The sequence below is a fragment of the Engystomops pustulosus genome, chromosome 2 (assembly GCF_040894005.1).
Source record: "Engystomops pustulosus chromosome 2, aEngPut4.maternal, whole genome shotgun sequence".
Taxonomy (NCBI): domain Eukaryota; kingdom Metazoa; phylum Chordata; class Amphibia; order Anura; family Leptodactylidae; genus Engystomops; species Engystomops pustulosus.
Genome location: NC_092412.1, coordinates 25061968 through 25080642, shown reverse-complemented (window position 1 = coordinate 25080642; position 18675 = coordinate 25061968). Strand labels below are relative to the sequence as shown.

The 18675-nt window shown below is 43.9% G+C and overlaps 1 protein-coding gene across 1 annotated transcript; it reads right to left on the bottom strand.

The window, feature by feature from the left end:
* Window positions 1–2468: 2468 nt before the first annotated feature.
* EED (embryonic ectoderm development) lies at window positions 2469–17594 on the bottom strand. The gene is made up of 12 exons (XM_072134056.1): window positions 17436–17594; window positions 10716–10868; window positions 10513–10605; window positions 10362–10427; window positions 8917–9042; window positions 8305–8386; window positions 7525–7616; window positions 6253–6386; window positions 5850–5955; window positions 4529–4687; window positions 4156–4229; window positions 2469–3114 (listed from the first exon to the last, which is right to left on the bottom strand). Exons 1-12 carry the CDS (start codon window positions 17538–17540, stop codon window positions 2988–2990), a joined length of 1317 nt encoding a protein of 438 aa, XP_071990157.1. The 5' UTR covers window positions 17541–17594; the 3' UTR covers window positions 2469–2987.
* Window positions 17595–18675: the final 1081 nt, after the last annotated feature.

Sequence of the window (18675 nt, the reverse complement as noted above, 5' to 3'; positions counted from 1 at the left end):
TCTAAGGCAGGTTCCTGTATTTAGTGGCAGCCCAATGTTTTTTTTTTTTTTTGTTAGTAAAACTTTTAGTGCCCCAGATCTATATAAAAAAAAGTTTATCTGATCAACATGCAAATTTTCTTTGGAGGCTACTGTGACGTAGCTGGGCTGAGGAGCGAGAGCTATAGCTACTCCACGTCCCAGGAGCCTCTTTTGATCCCCTCCTAAAAGCAGTCTTCGGCTTGCAGCTCGCTGTAGCTGCGTGCACTTGTCTGTAAAGCCGGAGTTCTGCGCTTGAGCCCTCTCCATACTCCATTGCATATTTACAGTCGAGAAGGGGATAATGTTAAAATTTAGTGGTCTGCCACCCCTCACATACTATAATGTAATGTTTACAAATGTACATTAACCAATCACCACTAGGGGGAGCTCAGTGTATACAAATGTATATAGAACCGACAACTACTAGGAGGAGCTCACTTTATCCAACTGTAAATAGAACCCATCACCACTAGGGGGAGCTCACTGTATCCAACTGTAAATAGAAGCAATCATTACTAGGGGGAGCTTACTGTATACAAATGTATATAGAACAAACCCCCACTAGGAGGAGCTCCCTGTATACAAATGTATATAGAACGAACCACCACTTGGGGGAACTTACTGTATACAAATGTATATAGAACCAACCACCACTAGGGGGAGCTCACTGTATCCAACTGTAAATAGAATCAATAATTACTAGGGGGAGCTTACTGTATACAAATGTATATAGAACCAACCACCACTAGGGGGAGCTCACTGTATCCAACTGTAAATAGAATCAATAATTACTAGGGGGAGCTTACTGTATACAAATGTATATAGAACCAACCACCACTAGGGGGAGCTCACTGTATCCAACTGTAAATAGAATCAATAATTACTAGGGGGATCTTACATTATACAAATGTATATAGAACAAACCACCACTAGGAGGAACTTACTGTGTACAAATGTATATGGAACCAATCACTACTAAGGGGAGCTCACTGTATACAAATGTATTGTAAATAGAAAAAAACACCACTAGGGGGAACTTACTGTTAACAAATATACACTCACCGGCCACTTTATTAGGTACACCATGCTAGTAACGGGTTGGACCCCCTTTTGCCTTCAGAACTGCCTCAATTCTTCGTGGCATAGATACAACAAGGTGCTGGAAGCTCCTCAGAGATTTTGGTCCATATTGACATGATGGCATCACACAGTTGCCGCAGATTTGTCGGTTGCACATCCATGATGCGAATCTCCCGTTCCACCACATCCCAAAGATGCTCTATTGGATTGAGATCTGGTGACTGTGGAGGCCATTTGTGTCCAGTGACCTCATTGTCATGTTCAAGAAACCAGTCTGAGATGATTCCAGCTTTATGACATGGCGCATTATCCTGCTGAAAGTAGCCATCAGATGTTACAGGGTACATTGTGCTCATAAAGGGATGGACATGGGCAGCAACAATACTCAGGTAGGCTCTGGCGTTGTACCAAGGGGCCCAAAGAGTGCCAAGAAAATATTCCCCACACCATGACACCACCACCACCAGCCTGAACCGTTGATACAAGGCAGGATGGATCCATGACACCACCACCACCAGCCTGAACCGCTGATACAAGGCAGGATGGATCCATGCTTTCATGTTGTTGACGCCAAATTCTGACCCTACCATCCGAATGTCGCAGCAGAAATCGAGACTCATTAGACCAGGCAACGTTTTTCCAATCTTCTACTCTCCAATTTCGATGAGCTTGTGCAAATTGTAGCCTCAGTTTCCTGTTCTTAGCTGAAAGGAGTGGCACCCGGTGTGGTCTTCTGCTGCTGTAGCCCATCTGCCTCAAATTTCGACATACTGTGCATTCAGAGATGCTCTTCTGCCTACCTTGGTTGTAACGGGTGGCGATTTGAGTCACTGTTGCCTTTCTATCAGCTCGAACCAGTCTGCCCATTCTCCTCTGACCTCTGGCATCAACAAGGCATTTCCGCCCACAGAACTGCCGCTCATTGGATGTTTTTTCTTTTTCGGACCATTCTCTGTAAACCCTAGAGATGGTTGTGCGTGAAAATCCCAGTAGATCAGCAGTTTCTGAAATACTCAGACCAGCCCTTCTGGCACCAACAACCATGCCACGTTCAAAGGCCTCAAATCACCTTTCTTCCCCATACTGATGCTCGGTTTGAACTGCAGGAGATTGTCTTGACCATGTCTACATGCCTAAATGCACTGAGTTGCCGCCATGTGATTGGCTGATTAGAAATTAAGCGTTAACGAGCAGTTGGACAGGTGTACCTAATAAAGTGGCCGGTGAGTGTATATAGAACCAATCAACACTAGGGGGAGCTCACTGTATACAAAAGGTATATAGAACTATTACTCCTACACCTCTTCCCCTTATGCAGGATAACCCTAGTAAAAAAAAAAACAAAAAAAAAACAAAGGACAGTCCGGTTTTCATTGTTAATTTCACTTTATTGTCTCTCCATTACAGACGAATGGCGATACTTCAGCTTCACAAAAAAAAAAAATTTTTTTTTTTTTGGATTTAGTCCATATTGAAGGCGACAGTCCAGAACCCTCAGAACATGATATTCTTAAATTAACAACTACTTTAAAAAGGCTACAAACAAGATATTTACAAAAAAAAAAAAAAAAAGCGGGACACACCTGTCCCGCCTTCCCCGACGAGTCCGGGTCTCACACTCATACAAAACGGCATATACATCAGACAAGTAAATACATTAAAATCCGTAAAAACATTACAGACGTTACACAGAGCTGTACAAAAATAAAGTTTTTTGTTTTGTTTTTTTTTAAATTCAAAAGCAGCTGAACTTTAGCGAGAGAACAGTACAGGGAAGGACAGGGGTCACTAAACTCAGCTGACAAGACTCCTACAAACAACTAGTGGCCGCACACTCCACGCTACACCGCTTTGGTCCGTCATCGGAAGAGGAGGCGGCGGATGTTTCACCGCAGCCGGTCCCAGCGCCAGATGGTGGCGTCATCGCACACCGCGATCAGGATGCTGCTGTCTCTGCTGAAGCTGGTCTGTCGGATTGCGGTCGCACATTTGGGGTGAGTGAGAGTCGTGCACCTGTAACAGACAAGATACAGGATATCAAGACCCCTGTTATGGTGGAGCATCATATCTGGATTAAAGGGGAACCAGTCACCAGATGTAACCCCATTAAACTAGCAAACCCCTCATGTAGGGGATGAAATGTCCTTTCTAGAATTCCCCCGGAAATATTATATTTACCTATAAAAAAATTGCCACTCCAAAGTCATATGCAAAGGAGAAGAGTCAGATTTTGATGGAGATGAGATTAGAGGTTGCAGAGGTAGAGTCACTTCAGAAGCCCCTCAGTTCTGTAATACCTAATAACATTCTGGTGTCATATTAAAGATATAAATCTCTTCTTTCTTTTTACCTGGCTGCATTTACAGTTCTTTACATCAGAACCACAAGCCTGATAAGAACTGAAAGATTCTAATCTTTAATATGATACCAGCCACAAGTTTCTAGGTGCTACAGAATTGAAGATAAGTGTACCAGAAGAGACTCTCCCCCCTGCAGTCTCAAAACTTGACTCGCCTATTGAAAAATATCTATTAATGATAGCTATAGTATTATAGTGAAGGGATTTCTGATAGGCCCCCTTTATGCGAGTACAGACAGTCCCCGGGTTACGTACAAGATAGGGTCCGGAGGTTTGTTCTTAAGTTGAATTTGTATCTAAGTCGAAACTGTATATTTTATCATTGTAGATCCAGACAAAAAAATTTTTGGCCCCAGTGACAATTGGAGTTTAAACATTTTTTGCTGCAATGGGACCAAGGATTATCAATAAAGCTTCATTACAGACGCCTTACAGCTGATCATTGCGATCTGGGACTATAGTAAAGCATTCTGAAAGCTTCACCAGAGGTCAGAGGGGTCTGTCTGTAACTATGGGTTGTCTGTAAGTCGGGTGTCCTTAAGTAGGAGACCGCCTGTAATTCACTCCTCAAAATTTGGTACAATAAGTCGGCCATATTTGCCAGACTGAGCTCGGAGCGTGTGTTCTAATAACATGGGAACTACTGTTACATGAACAGGAATGGATTCAACAATTACCAGAAGGGAAGAACTTACTTGGCTTTGTGCGGATCCTCCACCTCCAGGTCCCAGACATAAAGCTTCCCCACCTGGTTCCCAAGTGCAAGCATCTGCACAGAGAAAGACATCAGATTATTAGAAGGAAGGAGGAGGAGGGTTTCACAGTTCTCTAGACACAAACCACACTGGGGGCGTAACAAGGTAAAGACACATTGTGGCAAGTGTCATGTCTGAAGCCCCATCCAAATATTAATATCCATCATATAAATAAAGTGTCATGTGCAAGGAACTCTCTAGATCTATAATTGAGACAGTTCAGTATCTGCAAGGCAAGAAGCAGGAGCCTCTCCCCTTGAATAAGCCTTACCAGAGACTACCAATAACCAATAACTGAGCCGGGATCACAGACCTTTTGCCAGAAGTCCATGGAGAATCTCATGTACCAGATGTCGCACTGGCTGTAGTCAAACCTCCCCAGGATGGTGACGTTGGACTCGCTGGGCTTGATCTTGTCAATGTCGTCCTCCATTTTGCCCGGTTTCCAGCACACAATGGCATTTTCACAGGACTAAAAGACAAAGGCGTTGATGGAAATGTTATCTTGTGTCAGTCAAGAATAGTGAGTGCACCTCTGGAGTATAATACAGGATGTAACTCGGGATCAGTACAGGATAAGTAATGTCATGTATGTACACAGTGACTGCACCAGCAGCAGAATAGTGAGTGCAGCTCTGGGGTATAATACAGGATGTAACTCAGGATCAGTACAGGATAAGTAATGTCATGTATGTACACAGTGACTGCTCCAGCAGCAGAATAGTGAGTGCAGCTCTGGAGTATAATACAGGATGTAACTCAGGATCAGTACAGGATAAGTAATGACATCTATGTACACAGTGACTGCACCAGCAGCAGAATAGTGAGTGCAGCTCTGGAGTATAATACAGGATGTAACTCAGGATCAGTACAGGATAAGTATTGTCATGTATGTACACAGTGACTGCACCACCAGCAGAATAGTGAGTGCAGCTCTGGAGTATAATACAGGATGTAACTCAGGATCAGTACAGGATAAGTAATGTCATGTATGTACACAGTGACTGCACCAGCAGCAGAATAGTGAGTGCAGCTCTGGTGTATAATACAGGATGTAACTCAGGATCAGTACAGGATAAGTAATGTCATGTATGTACACAATGACTGCACCAGTAGCAGAATAGTGAGTGCAGCTCTGGAGTATAATACAGGATGTAACTCAGGATCAGTGCAGGATAAGTAATGTCATGTATGTACACAGTGACTGCACCAGCAGCAGAATAGTGAGTGCAGCTCTGGGGTATAATACAGGATATAACTCAGGATCAGTACAGGATAAGTAATGTCATGTATGTACACAGTGACTGCACCAGCAGCAGAATAGTGAGTGCAGCTCTGGGGTATAATACAGGATATAACTCAGGATCAGTACAGGATAAGTAATGTCATGTATGTACACAGTGACTGCACCAGCAGCAGAATAGTGAGTGCAGCTCTGGAGTATAATACAGGATGTAACTCAGGATCAGTACAGGATAAGTAATGTCATGTATGTACACAGTGACTGCACCAGCAGCAGAATAGTGAGTGCCGCTGTGGAGTATAATACAGGATGTGCGATACTCTATGAAATAATTTTCTGTGTATAATCCCTTTGCTTTCAGGTCTAACGCCGTCCCACATATTACACTCACCTTAGACAATATCAAGTCTCCGAGCCACCTCACACAATCCACATAATTTCGGTGAATGTCTCTTGTGGAAAAATCTGGGAAGTGGATCTTTTGTGAAATAAATGGTCTGTGGAAAATAAGAAAAAGATGACATTTATAGGCAGCTCTCAGTCACATGTAGAAGACTGAAATTAGGAGAACAGCAAACACAGAACTGAAATACAAACAGTATAAATGCTTATGTTCAGTATCCTCAAGAGACAAAGCTGAGAGATTTTGTAACGAGCAGCCATGGAGAATAGTAAGACTATTGTCACTATGGTCACTGTGTAATATGCTGCCACCAGTGAGTGTACACTCAGCTTAGTACAACACTTGGCTTTTGCAGGTATCCAGTAGTTTTTTCGTAGCCTTGGCCAATCACCTGTTTGTCTTGCTGGGATTATATTCGTAGGATCCCCTGATGGCGATTTTCATTCTTTTGGAGTTGAGTCGCCACAGTTTGAGGGAATGATCCATCCCGCAGGACATTATCTTCTCCCCTAGAAGATCATAATCCTAAACAGGGAAGAGAATAACAACAGGTCAGTGATGAGAGCTATAGCCAGGTACAAATACATGTATCCATAGAGAAAGCCCGCACCTGGATACTTTCGCCCTCCTTCCTCACACAGACCTTTGTTTGTATGTAACAATGCGATTGTTATAGGAGAACATGTTACATACAGGGTGAATGGATATAGTATATACTGATGTGCTCAGTGATTATCTTCCAGTGAGACAGAGGACATTGGTCAGTCTCAACCACCAGTAGCATAACAAAGATCTTAAGCTCAGGAAGAAGCCCTCATAAAGCAAGTGTAAGGGGTTTATCCTGAGTGGTCTATGGAGGGAATTGTGGGGTTAGGCAGGTGCTTCCCATAGGGATATTGGTCGGTGAAGCTGGAAATCTCTTCTTCCTGACCCCTTCCTGAGGGTAGGAGCCCCGACCCGCCAGAGGGGCCGAGGGTAGGAGCCCCGACCCGCCAGAGGGGCCGAGGGTAGGAGCCCCGACCCGCCAGAGGGGCCGAGGGTAGGAGCCCCGACCCGCCAGAGGGGCCGAGGGTAGGAGCCCCGACCCGCCAGAGGGGCCGAGGGTAGGAGCCCCGACCCGCCAGAGGGGCCGAGGGTAGGAGCCCCGACCCGCCAGAGGGGCCGAGGGTAGGAGCCCCGACCCGCCAGAGGGGCCGAGGGTAGGAGCCCCGACCCGCCAGAGGGGCCGAGGGTAGGAGCCCCGACCCGCCAGAGGGGCCGAGGGTAGGAGCCCCGACCCGCCAGAGGGGCCGAGGGTAGGAGCCCCGACCCGCCAGAGGGGCCGAGGGTAGGAGCCCCGACCCGCCAGAGGGGCCGAGGGTAGGAGCAAAGAGAACCCGTTGCCCCATTCCCTTTATCAATGATATACATCAGAGTCAGAGGTCGCTGATAATTTACACCACCAGTCCCTCCTTTGGAGGTCTAGGAGACCCTGTTTGGATGCAATCATCAATCAAACCAATTTCTTAATCCAACCCGGCTTTGGCAATGGTTTGTGGGGATGCGGATGTATTTGGGGTGATGTAAACCCACACAAGGTTTCCGATGTAAAGAGGAGGGGAAGGTTACATGTCTACCATGTATTATGATAAGAACAGTTGATGAGTGGTTATTGATCACTTACCGCACTCAGTACTTCATCTCTGTGACCTTCCACACCACCGAATATCGCCACAAGTGTGTCCGTCTGTATATTCCACAGCCTCAGTGCATGATCTACCGAAACAAGGGCGTTAAAATGAATAAGTGCAAAACCCACACGCTCCCGGCATGCTTGGAGAAGCTACAATTCTGGAATATAAATCCATTTTTCACAGTCCTGCTGCTACTAACAACATACACAAAAGTAAGATTACACATCTGTCCACAGCTGACACTGTCTGCAGAGAGCAGCAATGTGAGTGCTTCCCATTAGAAGCCGGGGGGTGGTTTGGGAATAACATTTTGTTGTTCTTATAGACATATGTGTAATTATGTGGAATTTATATTGTATTTTTTTAATATATGGAGATTGTATATGATGTATGTTAATCAGAGTCTTTTAATAAAGTGTTTAAGGGGAAAAAAAAGGCAAGTGATCGATTATTTACCCGTTCACTGATAATTGACCATCTAGTGTAGAAGCTACATATATAACAAGCCCATCACATACACATGGGCTATGACTGTACGATCCATCGTTACAAATGGCCTCTGTTGCTGTAAAATACAGAGTTCCTTACCACTATTCCTACTGTGGCTTCACTCCTTTTGTTCCATACGAATGATTGTGCTGTCATGTTTTGTATTTTATTTGTATTTGTCCCCTATGATTTGTACAGCGCTACGGAATATGATGGCGCTATATATATATATATAGATTATTATTATTACTATTCTTTTATTACACGGTTCTAGACATTACCTTTGCTGACGGATAACAGTAGGTTTGGATCACGTGGATGAAACTTTAGCTCGTTGATTGCGTTCCCATGGCCTACGTAGTGCTGTGGAGAGGGAGAAAGTTTGGGCATATTCAGTATTTGTTTCTACTATCGAGTCATAGACATATATATAGACATATATACAAATAACAAAGATTACACCTCTGGTCATAGCATCATAGGAAAAGTGACTCAATGCAGGGTATTTCGTTTTATTTTTACCCTTCCCCCCTGTCCCAGACCTCAGTAGGGTCCCTGAATAACCCCTTTATAACAACATTATTGTTCATCAGTGTGTGATTGTTGCGGGCCTGACTGCAGCTCAGCTTCGATTCACCCAATTTGCATGGAGTCTTCCACTTCCAGCTTCATTATAGTTTCTGCAACCCAGATGCTGATGGAACAGTTGAGCTGTGTGTGTGTGTGGGGGTCAGTGTTAGACCACCAATGATCACATGCTGATGACCAATTCTGCCGAAAGGTCATCAGTATAAAAATAATGGACTAGAAAATCCCTTTAAATGAGAAATGTCCTGATGCCTTTCTGGTATAAGCTACTGCAGACTTATATATCCAATACTCGCACTACATACCTTGATACACTGCATAGTGATGGGATTAATAATACGGATGATTCCCCGGGAGCCGGCCACTGCCAGGAGCGGGTGACTTGTGTTGCTGTCGTAAGTCCACGCACAGGTGTAAAAGTTCTCGTCTGCCTAAATCTTTCAATTAAGGACTTTAACTTCCAGAGAGCAGAAAATATGAAGAGCGACAGAAAGCTAAGCAAACCTTATAGGTCCATCTAGTGCAAAAGTTTAGGTGGAAATGACAAGTGGCAGAACCACTGATCCAATCAAGTGAATATTTCAGCAGGTCGAACATGGATAACCCTGTACTACTAGTGTTAAGGGGGAGACAACTACAGCCAATACTAATGAACTCTATTAGCCCAACCATTGGGGTCTGTTCCCAAGGGACACGTCAAGCATGTGCACTACCACTCCAATCATTCTCTATAGCTGAACACTGAACTCCGTTGTCCCATAGAAAAGAAAGGAAGTAAAGTGCCCAAGCTCAAACTGTCCCTTCGACCATCACATGGATCCCTGTTCTCGTGATTGGTGTGGGTCCTAAAAACAGCCCCCCCCCTAAGGTTAAAATGCAAAACAAAGGCATATCAACCATCTAAATCCATGGAGATAAAACAGGGACACTTATTAATGCACGCTCCTTCTAAAATCAATGTTTAATATTATGCTAATGAGTCACAAGTTCTATGGGAAACGTAAAAAGAGCCCTTCGGTAGCTTCACAGGCTGTTACACTGTGCACAAGCACTTCCCCCTCCTACTGTGTGAGATTACAAGAAGCAGAGGAAGGGAGTGACAGTGTTACAGCTTGTAAAGCTAGAGTAGGGAGTGTCTCTAAACACTCCCCCAGAGCACATCTGATGCATTAGCAGAATTTAAAAGTTGATTTTTAGAAGGTAAGAGGCCATGGATAACAAATTCAAGAAGATTACCAAAGTCATGCCGTCTGGATCTATGAGTAATGTCTCTTTGATGGTAGATTTCCTTTAAAATTCAGTGTTGGGCCACTTGCACATGAACAGACAGAAGTCTTTAAATCAAACAGGAAAATATGATGCAAGGACTCCCTGCCTGCTGGATGAACTTCAGCGCTGACAAAGTGACAGTTCTTACAATACCATCACTATGGATCTGCCAGTAAACAGGGAAACTTTTCATAGTATTTCTGTATGATGCAAGGACCCTGTACTGTGCAAGGTGTGCAGTCCCTAGGATTAGGGGTTATTCCTTGTTTACATAGAACAAAGGTTATACCTGGTATAGGATGTACCGAAGCAAACCACTGACATATGGATAAGGTATAAGATTGTATATATGCATGTGGGGAAGAGGGGGATGCAGCTGCATACCATAAGTGTGTATCTGAGACAGTATAATGAGAAAGGTAGATAATGGGGAGATAAAAGGACACAAATCTCATAACAGAAACATTTGCAAAAAGGATACATCAGCGTCCACGTATGACTGCAGCAATCTGACTTCTCCTTGTGAGTGACACTCATACAACGTGACCTGCAAGGAAGAAGAGACTATTAATAAAACAATTACCGGGGACACAACCCGCCTACAGCTGCCATCACCAGTGCCCACCACTTACCCGGTTACTGCCCACAGTCGCAAACACCAAAGGATCGCCCTCCTTACTGTGCCAGTTGAACTGTACCCCAAATAGTGGCTGGTTGTGATCTTCCTGCAAAACAGACAAGGAAATCAATGAGACAAAATGCTCCTTTAACGTGTTCCCCCAGCGATGCCCCCCGTATAAGAAGGAGGAGGATACTCATATAGTCATGGACTCACCTTCAAGCTGTTCACACATTTGAATGAGTATTTACACTTCTTGGATCTCCATTTTCCTTTGCCCCAGCCCTTCCTCCCCGGGGCATTTGCTGTATTTGTTGGGGTATCTGGTCGCTCTGTGTTGGTGCCACTTTCTATACTGACGGTGTCATCCTGAAAAAGTGCAAAAACCAATGAATCAAACTGCAAGGATTGAGAGTGTTCTATCAATGCACAGACACCTCTATACTTCTTATGAGGAGTAAACAACACACAAAACATTGTCCCAATAAATATAATAGGGGATCCTTATTTTCTATGTGGCGTCTGACTCCGGGACCCTTCACTACCCACAAAAATGATCAAAGAGGGTCCCACTAGTTGGATCCCCAAGGTCAGAGAGTCCTTTGGTTAGGAGATCACTTCATATATACCAAAATCTTGTCCTGAGAAGGGGGCAGAGCAGGACCCCAATATATGATTTACACAATATTACTGGAGACATGTTCATAGGGCTCAGAGTACGGGTGACTGGATATACAGGAGGCTATGTACACAGCACACATGGGTACATGAAGGGGTTTTGGAGCACCTCATATGCCAGTACACATCAGAAAGAGGCCATAAAAGGGGTATTGATTACCTATCCCTATGATAGATGATCAATATGTGTTTGACACCAAGCTCTGCCTCTTCATTCAATGCTATGAAACTGCTGACAGACCCGGCTTTCTTCACCAGTCCCATAGAAATGAACGTAGTAAGCTTGTGGGACAGCTACTCCGAGACCCCCAGGACTGCAATTAGTGGGTCCCATCAAATTTTCCATATACACGAGACAACTTGCTATTAACAGTATAAGACTTTGGATAAACCACCATTAATAATGATTGTAAAAACATAATTTCTTGTCTGAATCAATGGCGTCTGCTCGCACCTTACACTGCCCGTTATAGGCAGGAGAGGAACATCATTCCACAACTGGGGATTTCCCATAGAACAAGTTAGGCCCTATCCACTTGCTGATTAGTGGGGGTCTTAGTGATGAGACCCCCACAGATCACGATAATGGGGGTCCGATAAGGTATCTTGGACTTCCCCCCACCCGTTCTGCGTGATCTGTGGGGGTCTTATCACTAAGACCCCCACTAATCAGCAAGTGGATAGGGCCTAACATGCTGATTAGTTGGGGTCTTAGTGATGAGACCCCCCCAGATACCGAGAATGGGGGTCCCAGAGAGGTACCTTGGACCCCATCGGACCTCCCCCCTCCCATTCTCGTGATCTGTGGGGGTCTCATCACTGCACTGCTCAAAATGCGTTAGCAAAATCCTGTAGTTATGGTCATGGAATTTTTTTTATAATGATCATCAATAAAGTTTAAAGAATTTGATCACAGTGCCGAGATGACGTTCCTCTTCTGCCACAGAAAACCCAGGCATGGTGTGTGGAGTGTTAGATCCTTATCATCTTCTATAGATCCATCCTTTGTGTGATCACTAGAGACATCCATCCACCACATGGAAGGTCTGTAGCACCTGCAGGAAAGCTGTAATTACCGGATCTGGAGATGATTATCACCCCACAGGTGACAGATGGGCGACCTACCCCACCTATGTCTTAGACATAGACATCACTCCATGGCCTGACAATATATCAGTGCAGATACTGATGGGGAAACTTCAGTCATATTCTAATAAAAAAATCCACAACCTTCTAATCACTATACAGGCGGTCCCCTACTTAAGGACACCCGACTTACAGACAACCCATAGTTACAGACGGACCCCTCTGCCCACTGTGACCTCTGGTGAAGCTCTCTGGATGCTATACTATAGTCCCAGACTGCAATGATCAGCTGTAAGATGTCTGTAATGAAGCTTTATTGATAATTCTTGGTCCAATTACACCAAAAATTTTGAAACTCCAATTGTCACTGGGGCAAAAGAAAAAAAATTGTCTAGAACTTCCATTATAAAATATACAGTTTCGACTTACATACAAATTCAACTTAAGAACAAACCTCCAGACCCTATCTTGTATGTAACCCGGGGACTGCCTGTATAAGATTTTGCTTCAGATCCACAGGATACAGAATTTGGAACTTTGGAATCTTGGTAACGGCTTGTACTGCAAAGTCTGTGTCCTGCAGATATAAAGCAGAGGGTGCGTCCCTCTGCATTTACTATGCGTTTGTCAGGTTTGAATCCGATTTTCTTCATTTCCTGAAGTGTAAGCAGCTCTGGAAATGTGAACGCTCCAACGTAATTCTCAGTCGTCCCAGAGCTGGGGGCTGGAGACTAGTTACTATGAGGTCTCCCCCATACTGCACACAGGAAGCAGAGGAGAATCTGCTCCATAAGTCTCCTTTACATTATATAGAACCACTGATGGGAACTGATAAGAATAAAGGAAAGGCGAGACAGAAAACTTAATTTAAGCTGCAGCGGCCTCGGTTTGTGTACAAGTCTCCATCCGCTCTATTGTGGCTTCAAGAATACAGTATGCAGAACCTAAAGCAGATGTGCTCACAGCCTTATCCTAAATATCTATTTGTTGGTTTTATTAGGTTCATTGTGTAGCACTGAAATTGGGACGTCTCCTGGTGCACCCACCAGACTCTCAATTAAATTTTAAATTTGAAAAGGGGAACCTGACAGGGCGATTTGGGACACTACACCACCCACAGGTCCTTAAGGCAGTGGTTTAGTGTCCCAGATTGCCCTGTAGTGTTTTTGAGCTGTGGTTTAAAAAAAAAAACAACAACAACAACAAAAAACTTTATAAGTACCTCGTCTCTCTTTGCATGGACATTCCGGCAAGTGAAGCGCATTACAACCCGGCTTCACTGTGCAAGTACAACACATGCGCGATAAAGCTGAGGAGGCGCCGGCGTGGGATCTTCAGATTTAAATCCGATGTGCCTCATCAGACTCACATCCAGGTAAGTAAAAATGCTTAGTTTTTCATTATTCTCTATTTACAGGCTTCAAAAAAGACGATTTAGAACCCTAAACCATAATGACCCCTGGTTGGTTTAGGGTCCCAAACCAACTCGACAGGACTTCATTAAAAGACGGAATGCAAACATGCAGAAAATCCACACCACAATTTTTGCCATAGATCTTCTGCCACAGATTTTGACCAATGCAGCTTCTGCCGGTCTCTCCCCCCACTGATTTCAATGGGGAAAGCATTTTAGCCCATGGAAAATCTGTGGCAACAGAGGAACGCATTTTAGTAGTGAAGAATTTTTTTATGCACCCGAAACAAACAATGGTCTGATTTATTTAGACAGAGCCTGTCATCAGGTTTTACCCCTCTAAACTACTCAGGTATGAAATGTCTTTTTTAGAATTCCCTGTGAGACCTTGAGCTATAGAACCAGAGATACATAACACTAAACACAGAGTTAGAAAAGTAAGCCGTTTTTAACCGTCTTTATTTCTTTGCTTTTACCATAAGCCTGGTGTCTTAAAGAGGAGATCCATATCTTTAATAATAAACATGATTATAGGTCCTATAGAACAGGAGATAGGGGCTTCTAAAAGGTACACTACCTCTGCAACCACTAAACTTGACTAATCTCATGTGAAAATGAGCGGAGAAGAGTCATATTTGTCTGTAAATGGGTGAGATTTCACATAAAAGAGGGAATTCTAGAAAGGACGTTACATACCATACCAAAGGGGGTCAAATCTGGAGACAGGTTCCCTTTAAACACGTTATGTCAAGCTTCTGCTGTGGGTTGCTATATTAACTATTATAGTTCCAAAACGGCTTTTTGCCAGCAGACGGAACGTCCTTGAACGATATTTCAATATAATGTGCGAACTCCCATCCACCGCACTGTGTGCAGCCCATGCGGCACATATACACGGGCTGCACACATTCCTTTGAAACAGCCCTAAGGTAGGCAATTGACTTAAAGGGGTTTTCCCACGAAGGAAAGTTAGCCTCTGTCCAGTGCCGAGAACCCCAGTCTGCTACATTACTCTGACAGAGCGACAGAGCCCCTGTTTTTGCGATCTGCGGGAGTCTCAGCACTGAGACCTCCACTGATTATTAAGTTAGGCCTTATCCACGGGCTAGGGCCTAACTAATGAAATTTGGATACAATCCACAGCAAAAACTTGAGTTCATGGGACACGGCACATTTAAACATGCCGCACACATTCTACAAACTCTAGAATTTACCCCAGAATTCTAGAACTCCCTCTTTATATGATATTACAGCATGCTGTAGGTGATACAGAACTGAAGATGGTGACATCTGAAGTGACACTCCCCCTGCAGCATCTAAACTTGACTCATTTCAGGCCAATATGAAACTTCTCTGCTCATTTGCATGAAAATTTGATGGAGGGTTTTTTTTTTTTTTTTTTTTTTTTAAGAGAGTTTTCACATAACAGATGGAATTCTAGAAAGGACATTTCATCACCCACCTGATGGGGCTGGTAGTTTAGTGGGTAAAAATCTAGTGACAGCGTCCCTTAGTGCGCCTTCCCACATGGCGTTTTTCTCGTGTTTTTAAACGTATCCAAAACGAAAGTGGGAGGGGGTCTGCCTGAAATGCATGCGTTTCCAATAAAACACATGTGTTTCATTGCAAATGGCCAAACCCCCTTCCGCTTTCATTTCGGATGCGTTTAAAAACGCGAGAAAAACGCCACGTGGGAAGACGCCCTTAAAGGACATCTACCAGCAGGATGAAGGTCAGTGTGCAAATGAGCTTGAGGGGCTCCAGGCTGCAAAGGTGTTAATGGAGCCCCTCGGGCTCATTTGCACACTGACCTTCATCCTGCTGGTAGATGTCCTTTAAAGGCTGCGTTCACAAGATGCGCTTCATTTGCATTTTAAAAACGTATGCACACGCCTTAAGTGCTGCACCGGGCGTTCTTTGACCGTTTTCAAACGAACTGAAAATGCATACATTTTTGTATGTTTCAGACTGCTTAAAAAGGGTCCAAGAAAGCACTGTGTGGCAGCACCCAAAGGGAGCTTTTCATTCAAGGGCCACTTACAATCTTGCAGATCCTCCTTTTAAGCACAACACGCTTAAAATCATCCACTGCAAAACCCAAAACCTTATCTGCAAGACCAACCAGTAAGATTATGTGATCCCATCGCAGACTAATTTGTATATGATTAGTAATGAAACACAAAATTCTAAGTTGAAAAAAAAAAAAAAAAACCTAAATATGCAAATAACACACCGACACTTCCTCCGTGATCCAGAAATGTGAACGTCAGCTCAAGACTTTAATACAAGAAGAAAAACTCAGCACCTCCTCATAAGGAAACCACATGGCGCCTGCCCTATTATTCCCCCTCCCCCGTCCCCACATCAATCATCTCCAGCGTAATGTACATCAGCCCTGAGGAGGGGTTCAGCTTCCTATATTACTAGATCACATACACCTCTCCTAATATTGGGCGAGGGTCTAGTAAGTTTATATGTACTCACATTGTCCACATTGTCAGAGTGAAGCGCTAGTTTAGATAGAACATGGTCTTTAAAAACTGTTACAGGAACTCACATGTCCCACCTCATAATATTACAATAAAGTTTTCTTACACAAAGAAAGAAAAAAAAAATTATTTCATCCATAAAGTGAGACAAAATACAAAACCCCTCAATCCTCCGGATATAGCAGCACTGAACATGTTGGATACATTGTAAAGAACTGGATACAGCGATAGCAGTGAATATAACTCTGAATGTTTCCATTCAATGACAGAAAGCAGGAAGATTTAAATAAAAGAAACATCGGAGGAAGGGGTTCCATGCTTTTCTTGCTCAGAGGGGAAGACCCCTATGTAGCAGCAATTTTTTAGAGGGAATATGGACAGGGGGGAACTTAATTTAAACAACAATGACCCCAATATTTACTGGAAAAGTAACATATTATTAGGGTGCTCCCAGGAATCACAACATAAGGGATCCGCTGCCTGAATGAATGGGGGAAATCGCATATCATGAAATAATTCCCATAGAGCCACAGTGCCAGGAACCATCAACTAGACGAGTGCCTGGGGACCCCCTAATTCTTGTGATCTAAAGCTCCTACCCCTAATCACTTCTGGAATATCCATTAAAGGGAATCAGCAGAGTTTTAGTCATTGCCCCTGGAGAGCTGTTTGACCATTATCTTTGGGCATATAGTATTCATGTACTTATATATACACGGTGTCCTCACACTGCTGTGCTCTGTGCCCTTCACTAGGAGTAAGTGCCATGTTAACCAAGCAGAACACCCCTGCAGCTTTTACACAGAACAGAGAGGCTAGTGTGGAGGACAACTCAACACAGAGAGCTAAGTGCACAGCAGTGTGAGGACACACCACCAAAGCACTAGAATCATAGAATAGGAATTTCTAGGTCCCTTCCAATACCTCTGATTGCTGTTAGTGAATGCAAACACAGATCCATTAAAAAATTTACAGCCTCCCAAGGCGGCTACAAGTCTCAGCATGCTCTTCTAAGCCCACTCCCCCTCCCCCCAAACACGGAGAACTACAAGTCACAGCAAGACTGGAAACAACACCCCGGGCATGAACTATAACAAACCGCAGCTACACATGTTACAACGTGTAGTTCTTACAAGCCAAGGGGCTCCATTGCTGGGAGGCGTTACCGGGCAGCCTTTTCTAAGCTAAAAAAATACCCGATAATCAACTCAATCAGCTGCCTGCTCCCCTCTATGTCAGACTCCCGTTCACACCGTGCGTTTTTCTTACGTTTTCATCTCCGGACAGCTCCGGGTTACTGTTCTCATCGCTGCTGAGCTTCTGCTTCTTGGCCGGCATCTCGTTTCCCGCCGCACGACCGGAAGCGTCGGACATCTTCCAGCGCCTCGGCGTGACGTCACTGAGACGCGACGGCGCCCGCAGCACGTGACCAGCAGCCCCATCGCGGACCGCGGCCTGTGCGCATGCGTCACTTTGAAAGCTGCGGCGCATTACCTTGTGGAGGTCCTATAGACGCTGTACACTGAGGATACAGGACCTTCTGTCACCCCCTGAACCACAGGACACGACCGTTACACCCCCCGTGAGTTTAGCCATTTTCATTGCATGACTTGATGATGAGTTCTTTACTCTTAGCTTCTTTTTGATGCATAACTTTTTACTTTCCCTTGAAATAATTCACAGCAGCCTTGATTTTTGCTGGACATATTGTAGTTTTTAAATGGTATCGCTTTGGTTTATGTAAAATTTAGAATATATATGATAAAGGAGGTCATTGGAAGTAATCAAAAAGCCCCTGATATTTTATGTCTTTGTTTCTTTAATATGCTGTTTATATTTTGTGAACGTGCGCTCTCATTTATACAGTACAAAAGAATAATATGGGAATTTATTAAAAACAATACTACGACTAGATGTCAGCTGCAGCAGCTGGATATTCAACATTTCTGCTCGTCAGAGCAAAAAGCGGCGATGTCCTCAAGGTCTGGGCTTCTATCACTGGATTGAGGACTTGTAGATTTTTAGCTCTTAAAGGGGGTTGTCCGAATATTTTACAAAATATATATATGTGACCAGGGGAGGGCTGTACAAAACAATAAACCTATACTCTCCCTATAAACAAATGGGGTCACGGCACCGACGGATAGAGCCGTGGGAAACCGGGAGTGCGGGAGACGGTAAGTATAAGTATATTTTGTTGTACAAACCCCTGCGCAGGCCACTTAACCTCATGTACAGGCAGACCCCGGGTTTGTTTTTAAGTTGAGTTTGTATGTAAGTCGGAACTTAATACTTTATTATTATAACCCCAGTCCAAATTTTTTTGGGCTCTGTGACAATTGGGTTGTCATAAGAACCAGGATTATTAATAAAGCTTCATTACAGACACCTGTGATAACTGTTATAGCTGATTATTGTAGCCTAGGACTAAAGTACAGCAAATTACCAAAATCCAGAAGTCTGTTTGTAACTAGGGGTCGTCTGTAAATCAGGTCTTCTTAAGTAGGGG

Excerpts from the sequence above, each read along its gene's own strand:
- EED (XM_072134056.1), bottom strand. The coding sequence starts at position 17,540 with ATGTCCGACGCTTCCGGTCGTGCGGCGGGAAACGAGATGCCGGCCAAG. Across the intron at positions 10,428-10,512 it reads CGACTGTGGGCAGTAACCGG|GTCACGTTGTATGAGTGTCA; the intron begins GTAAGTGGTGGG and ends TCTTCCTTGCAG. Across the intron at positions 6,387-7,524 it reads GAGATGAAGTACTGAGTGCG|GATTATGATCTTCTAGGGGA; the intron begins GTAAGTGATCAA and ends TTCCCTGTTTAG.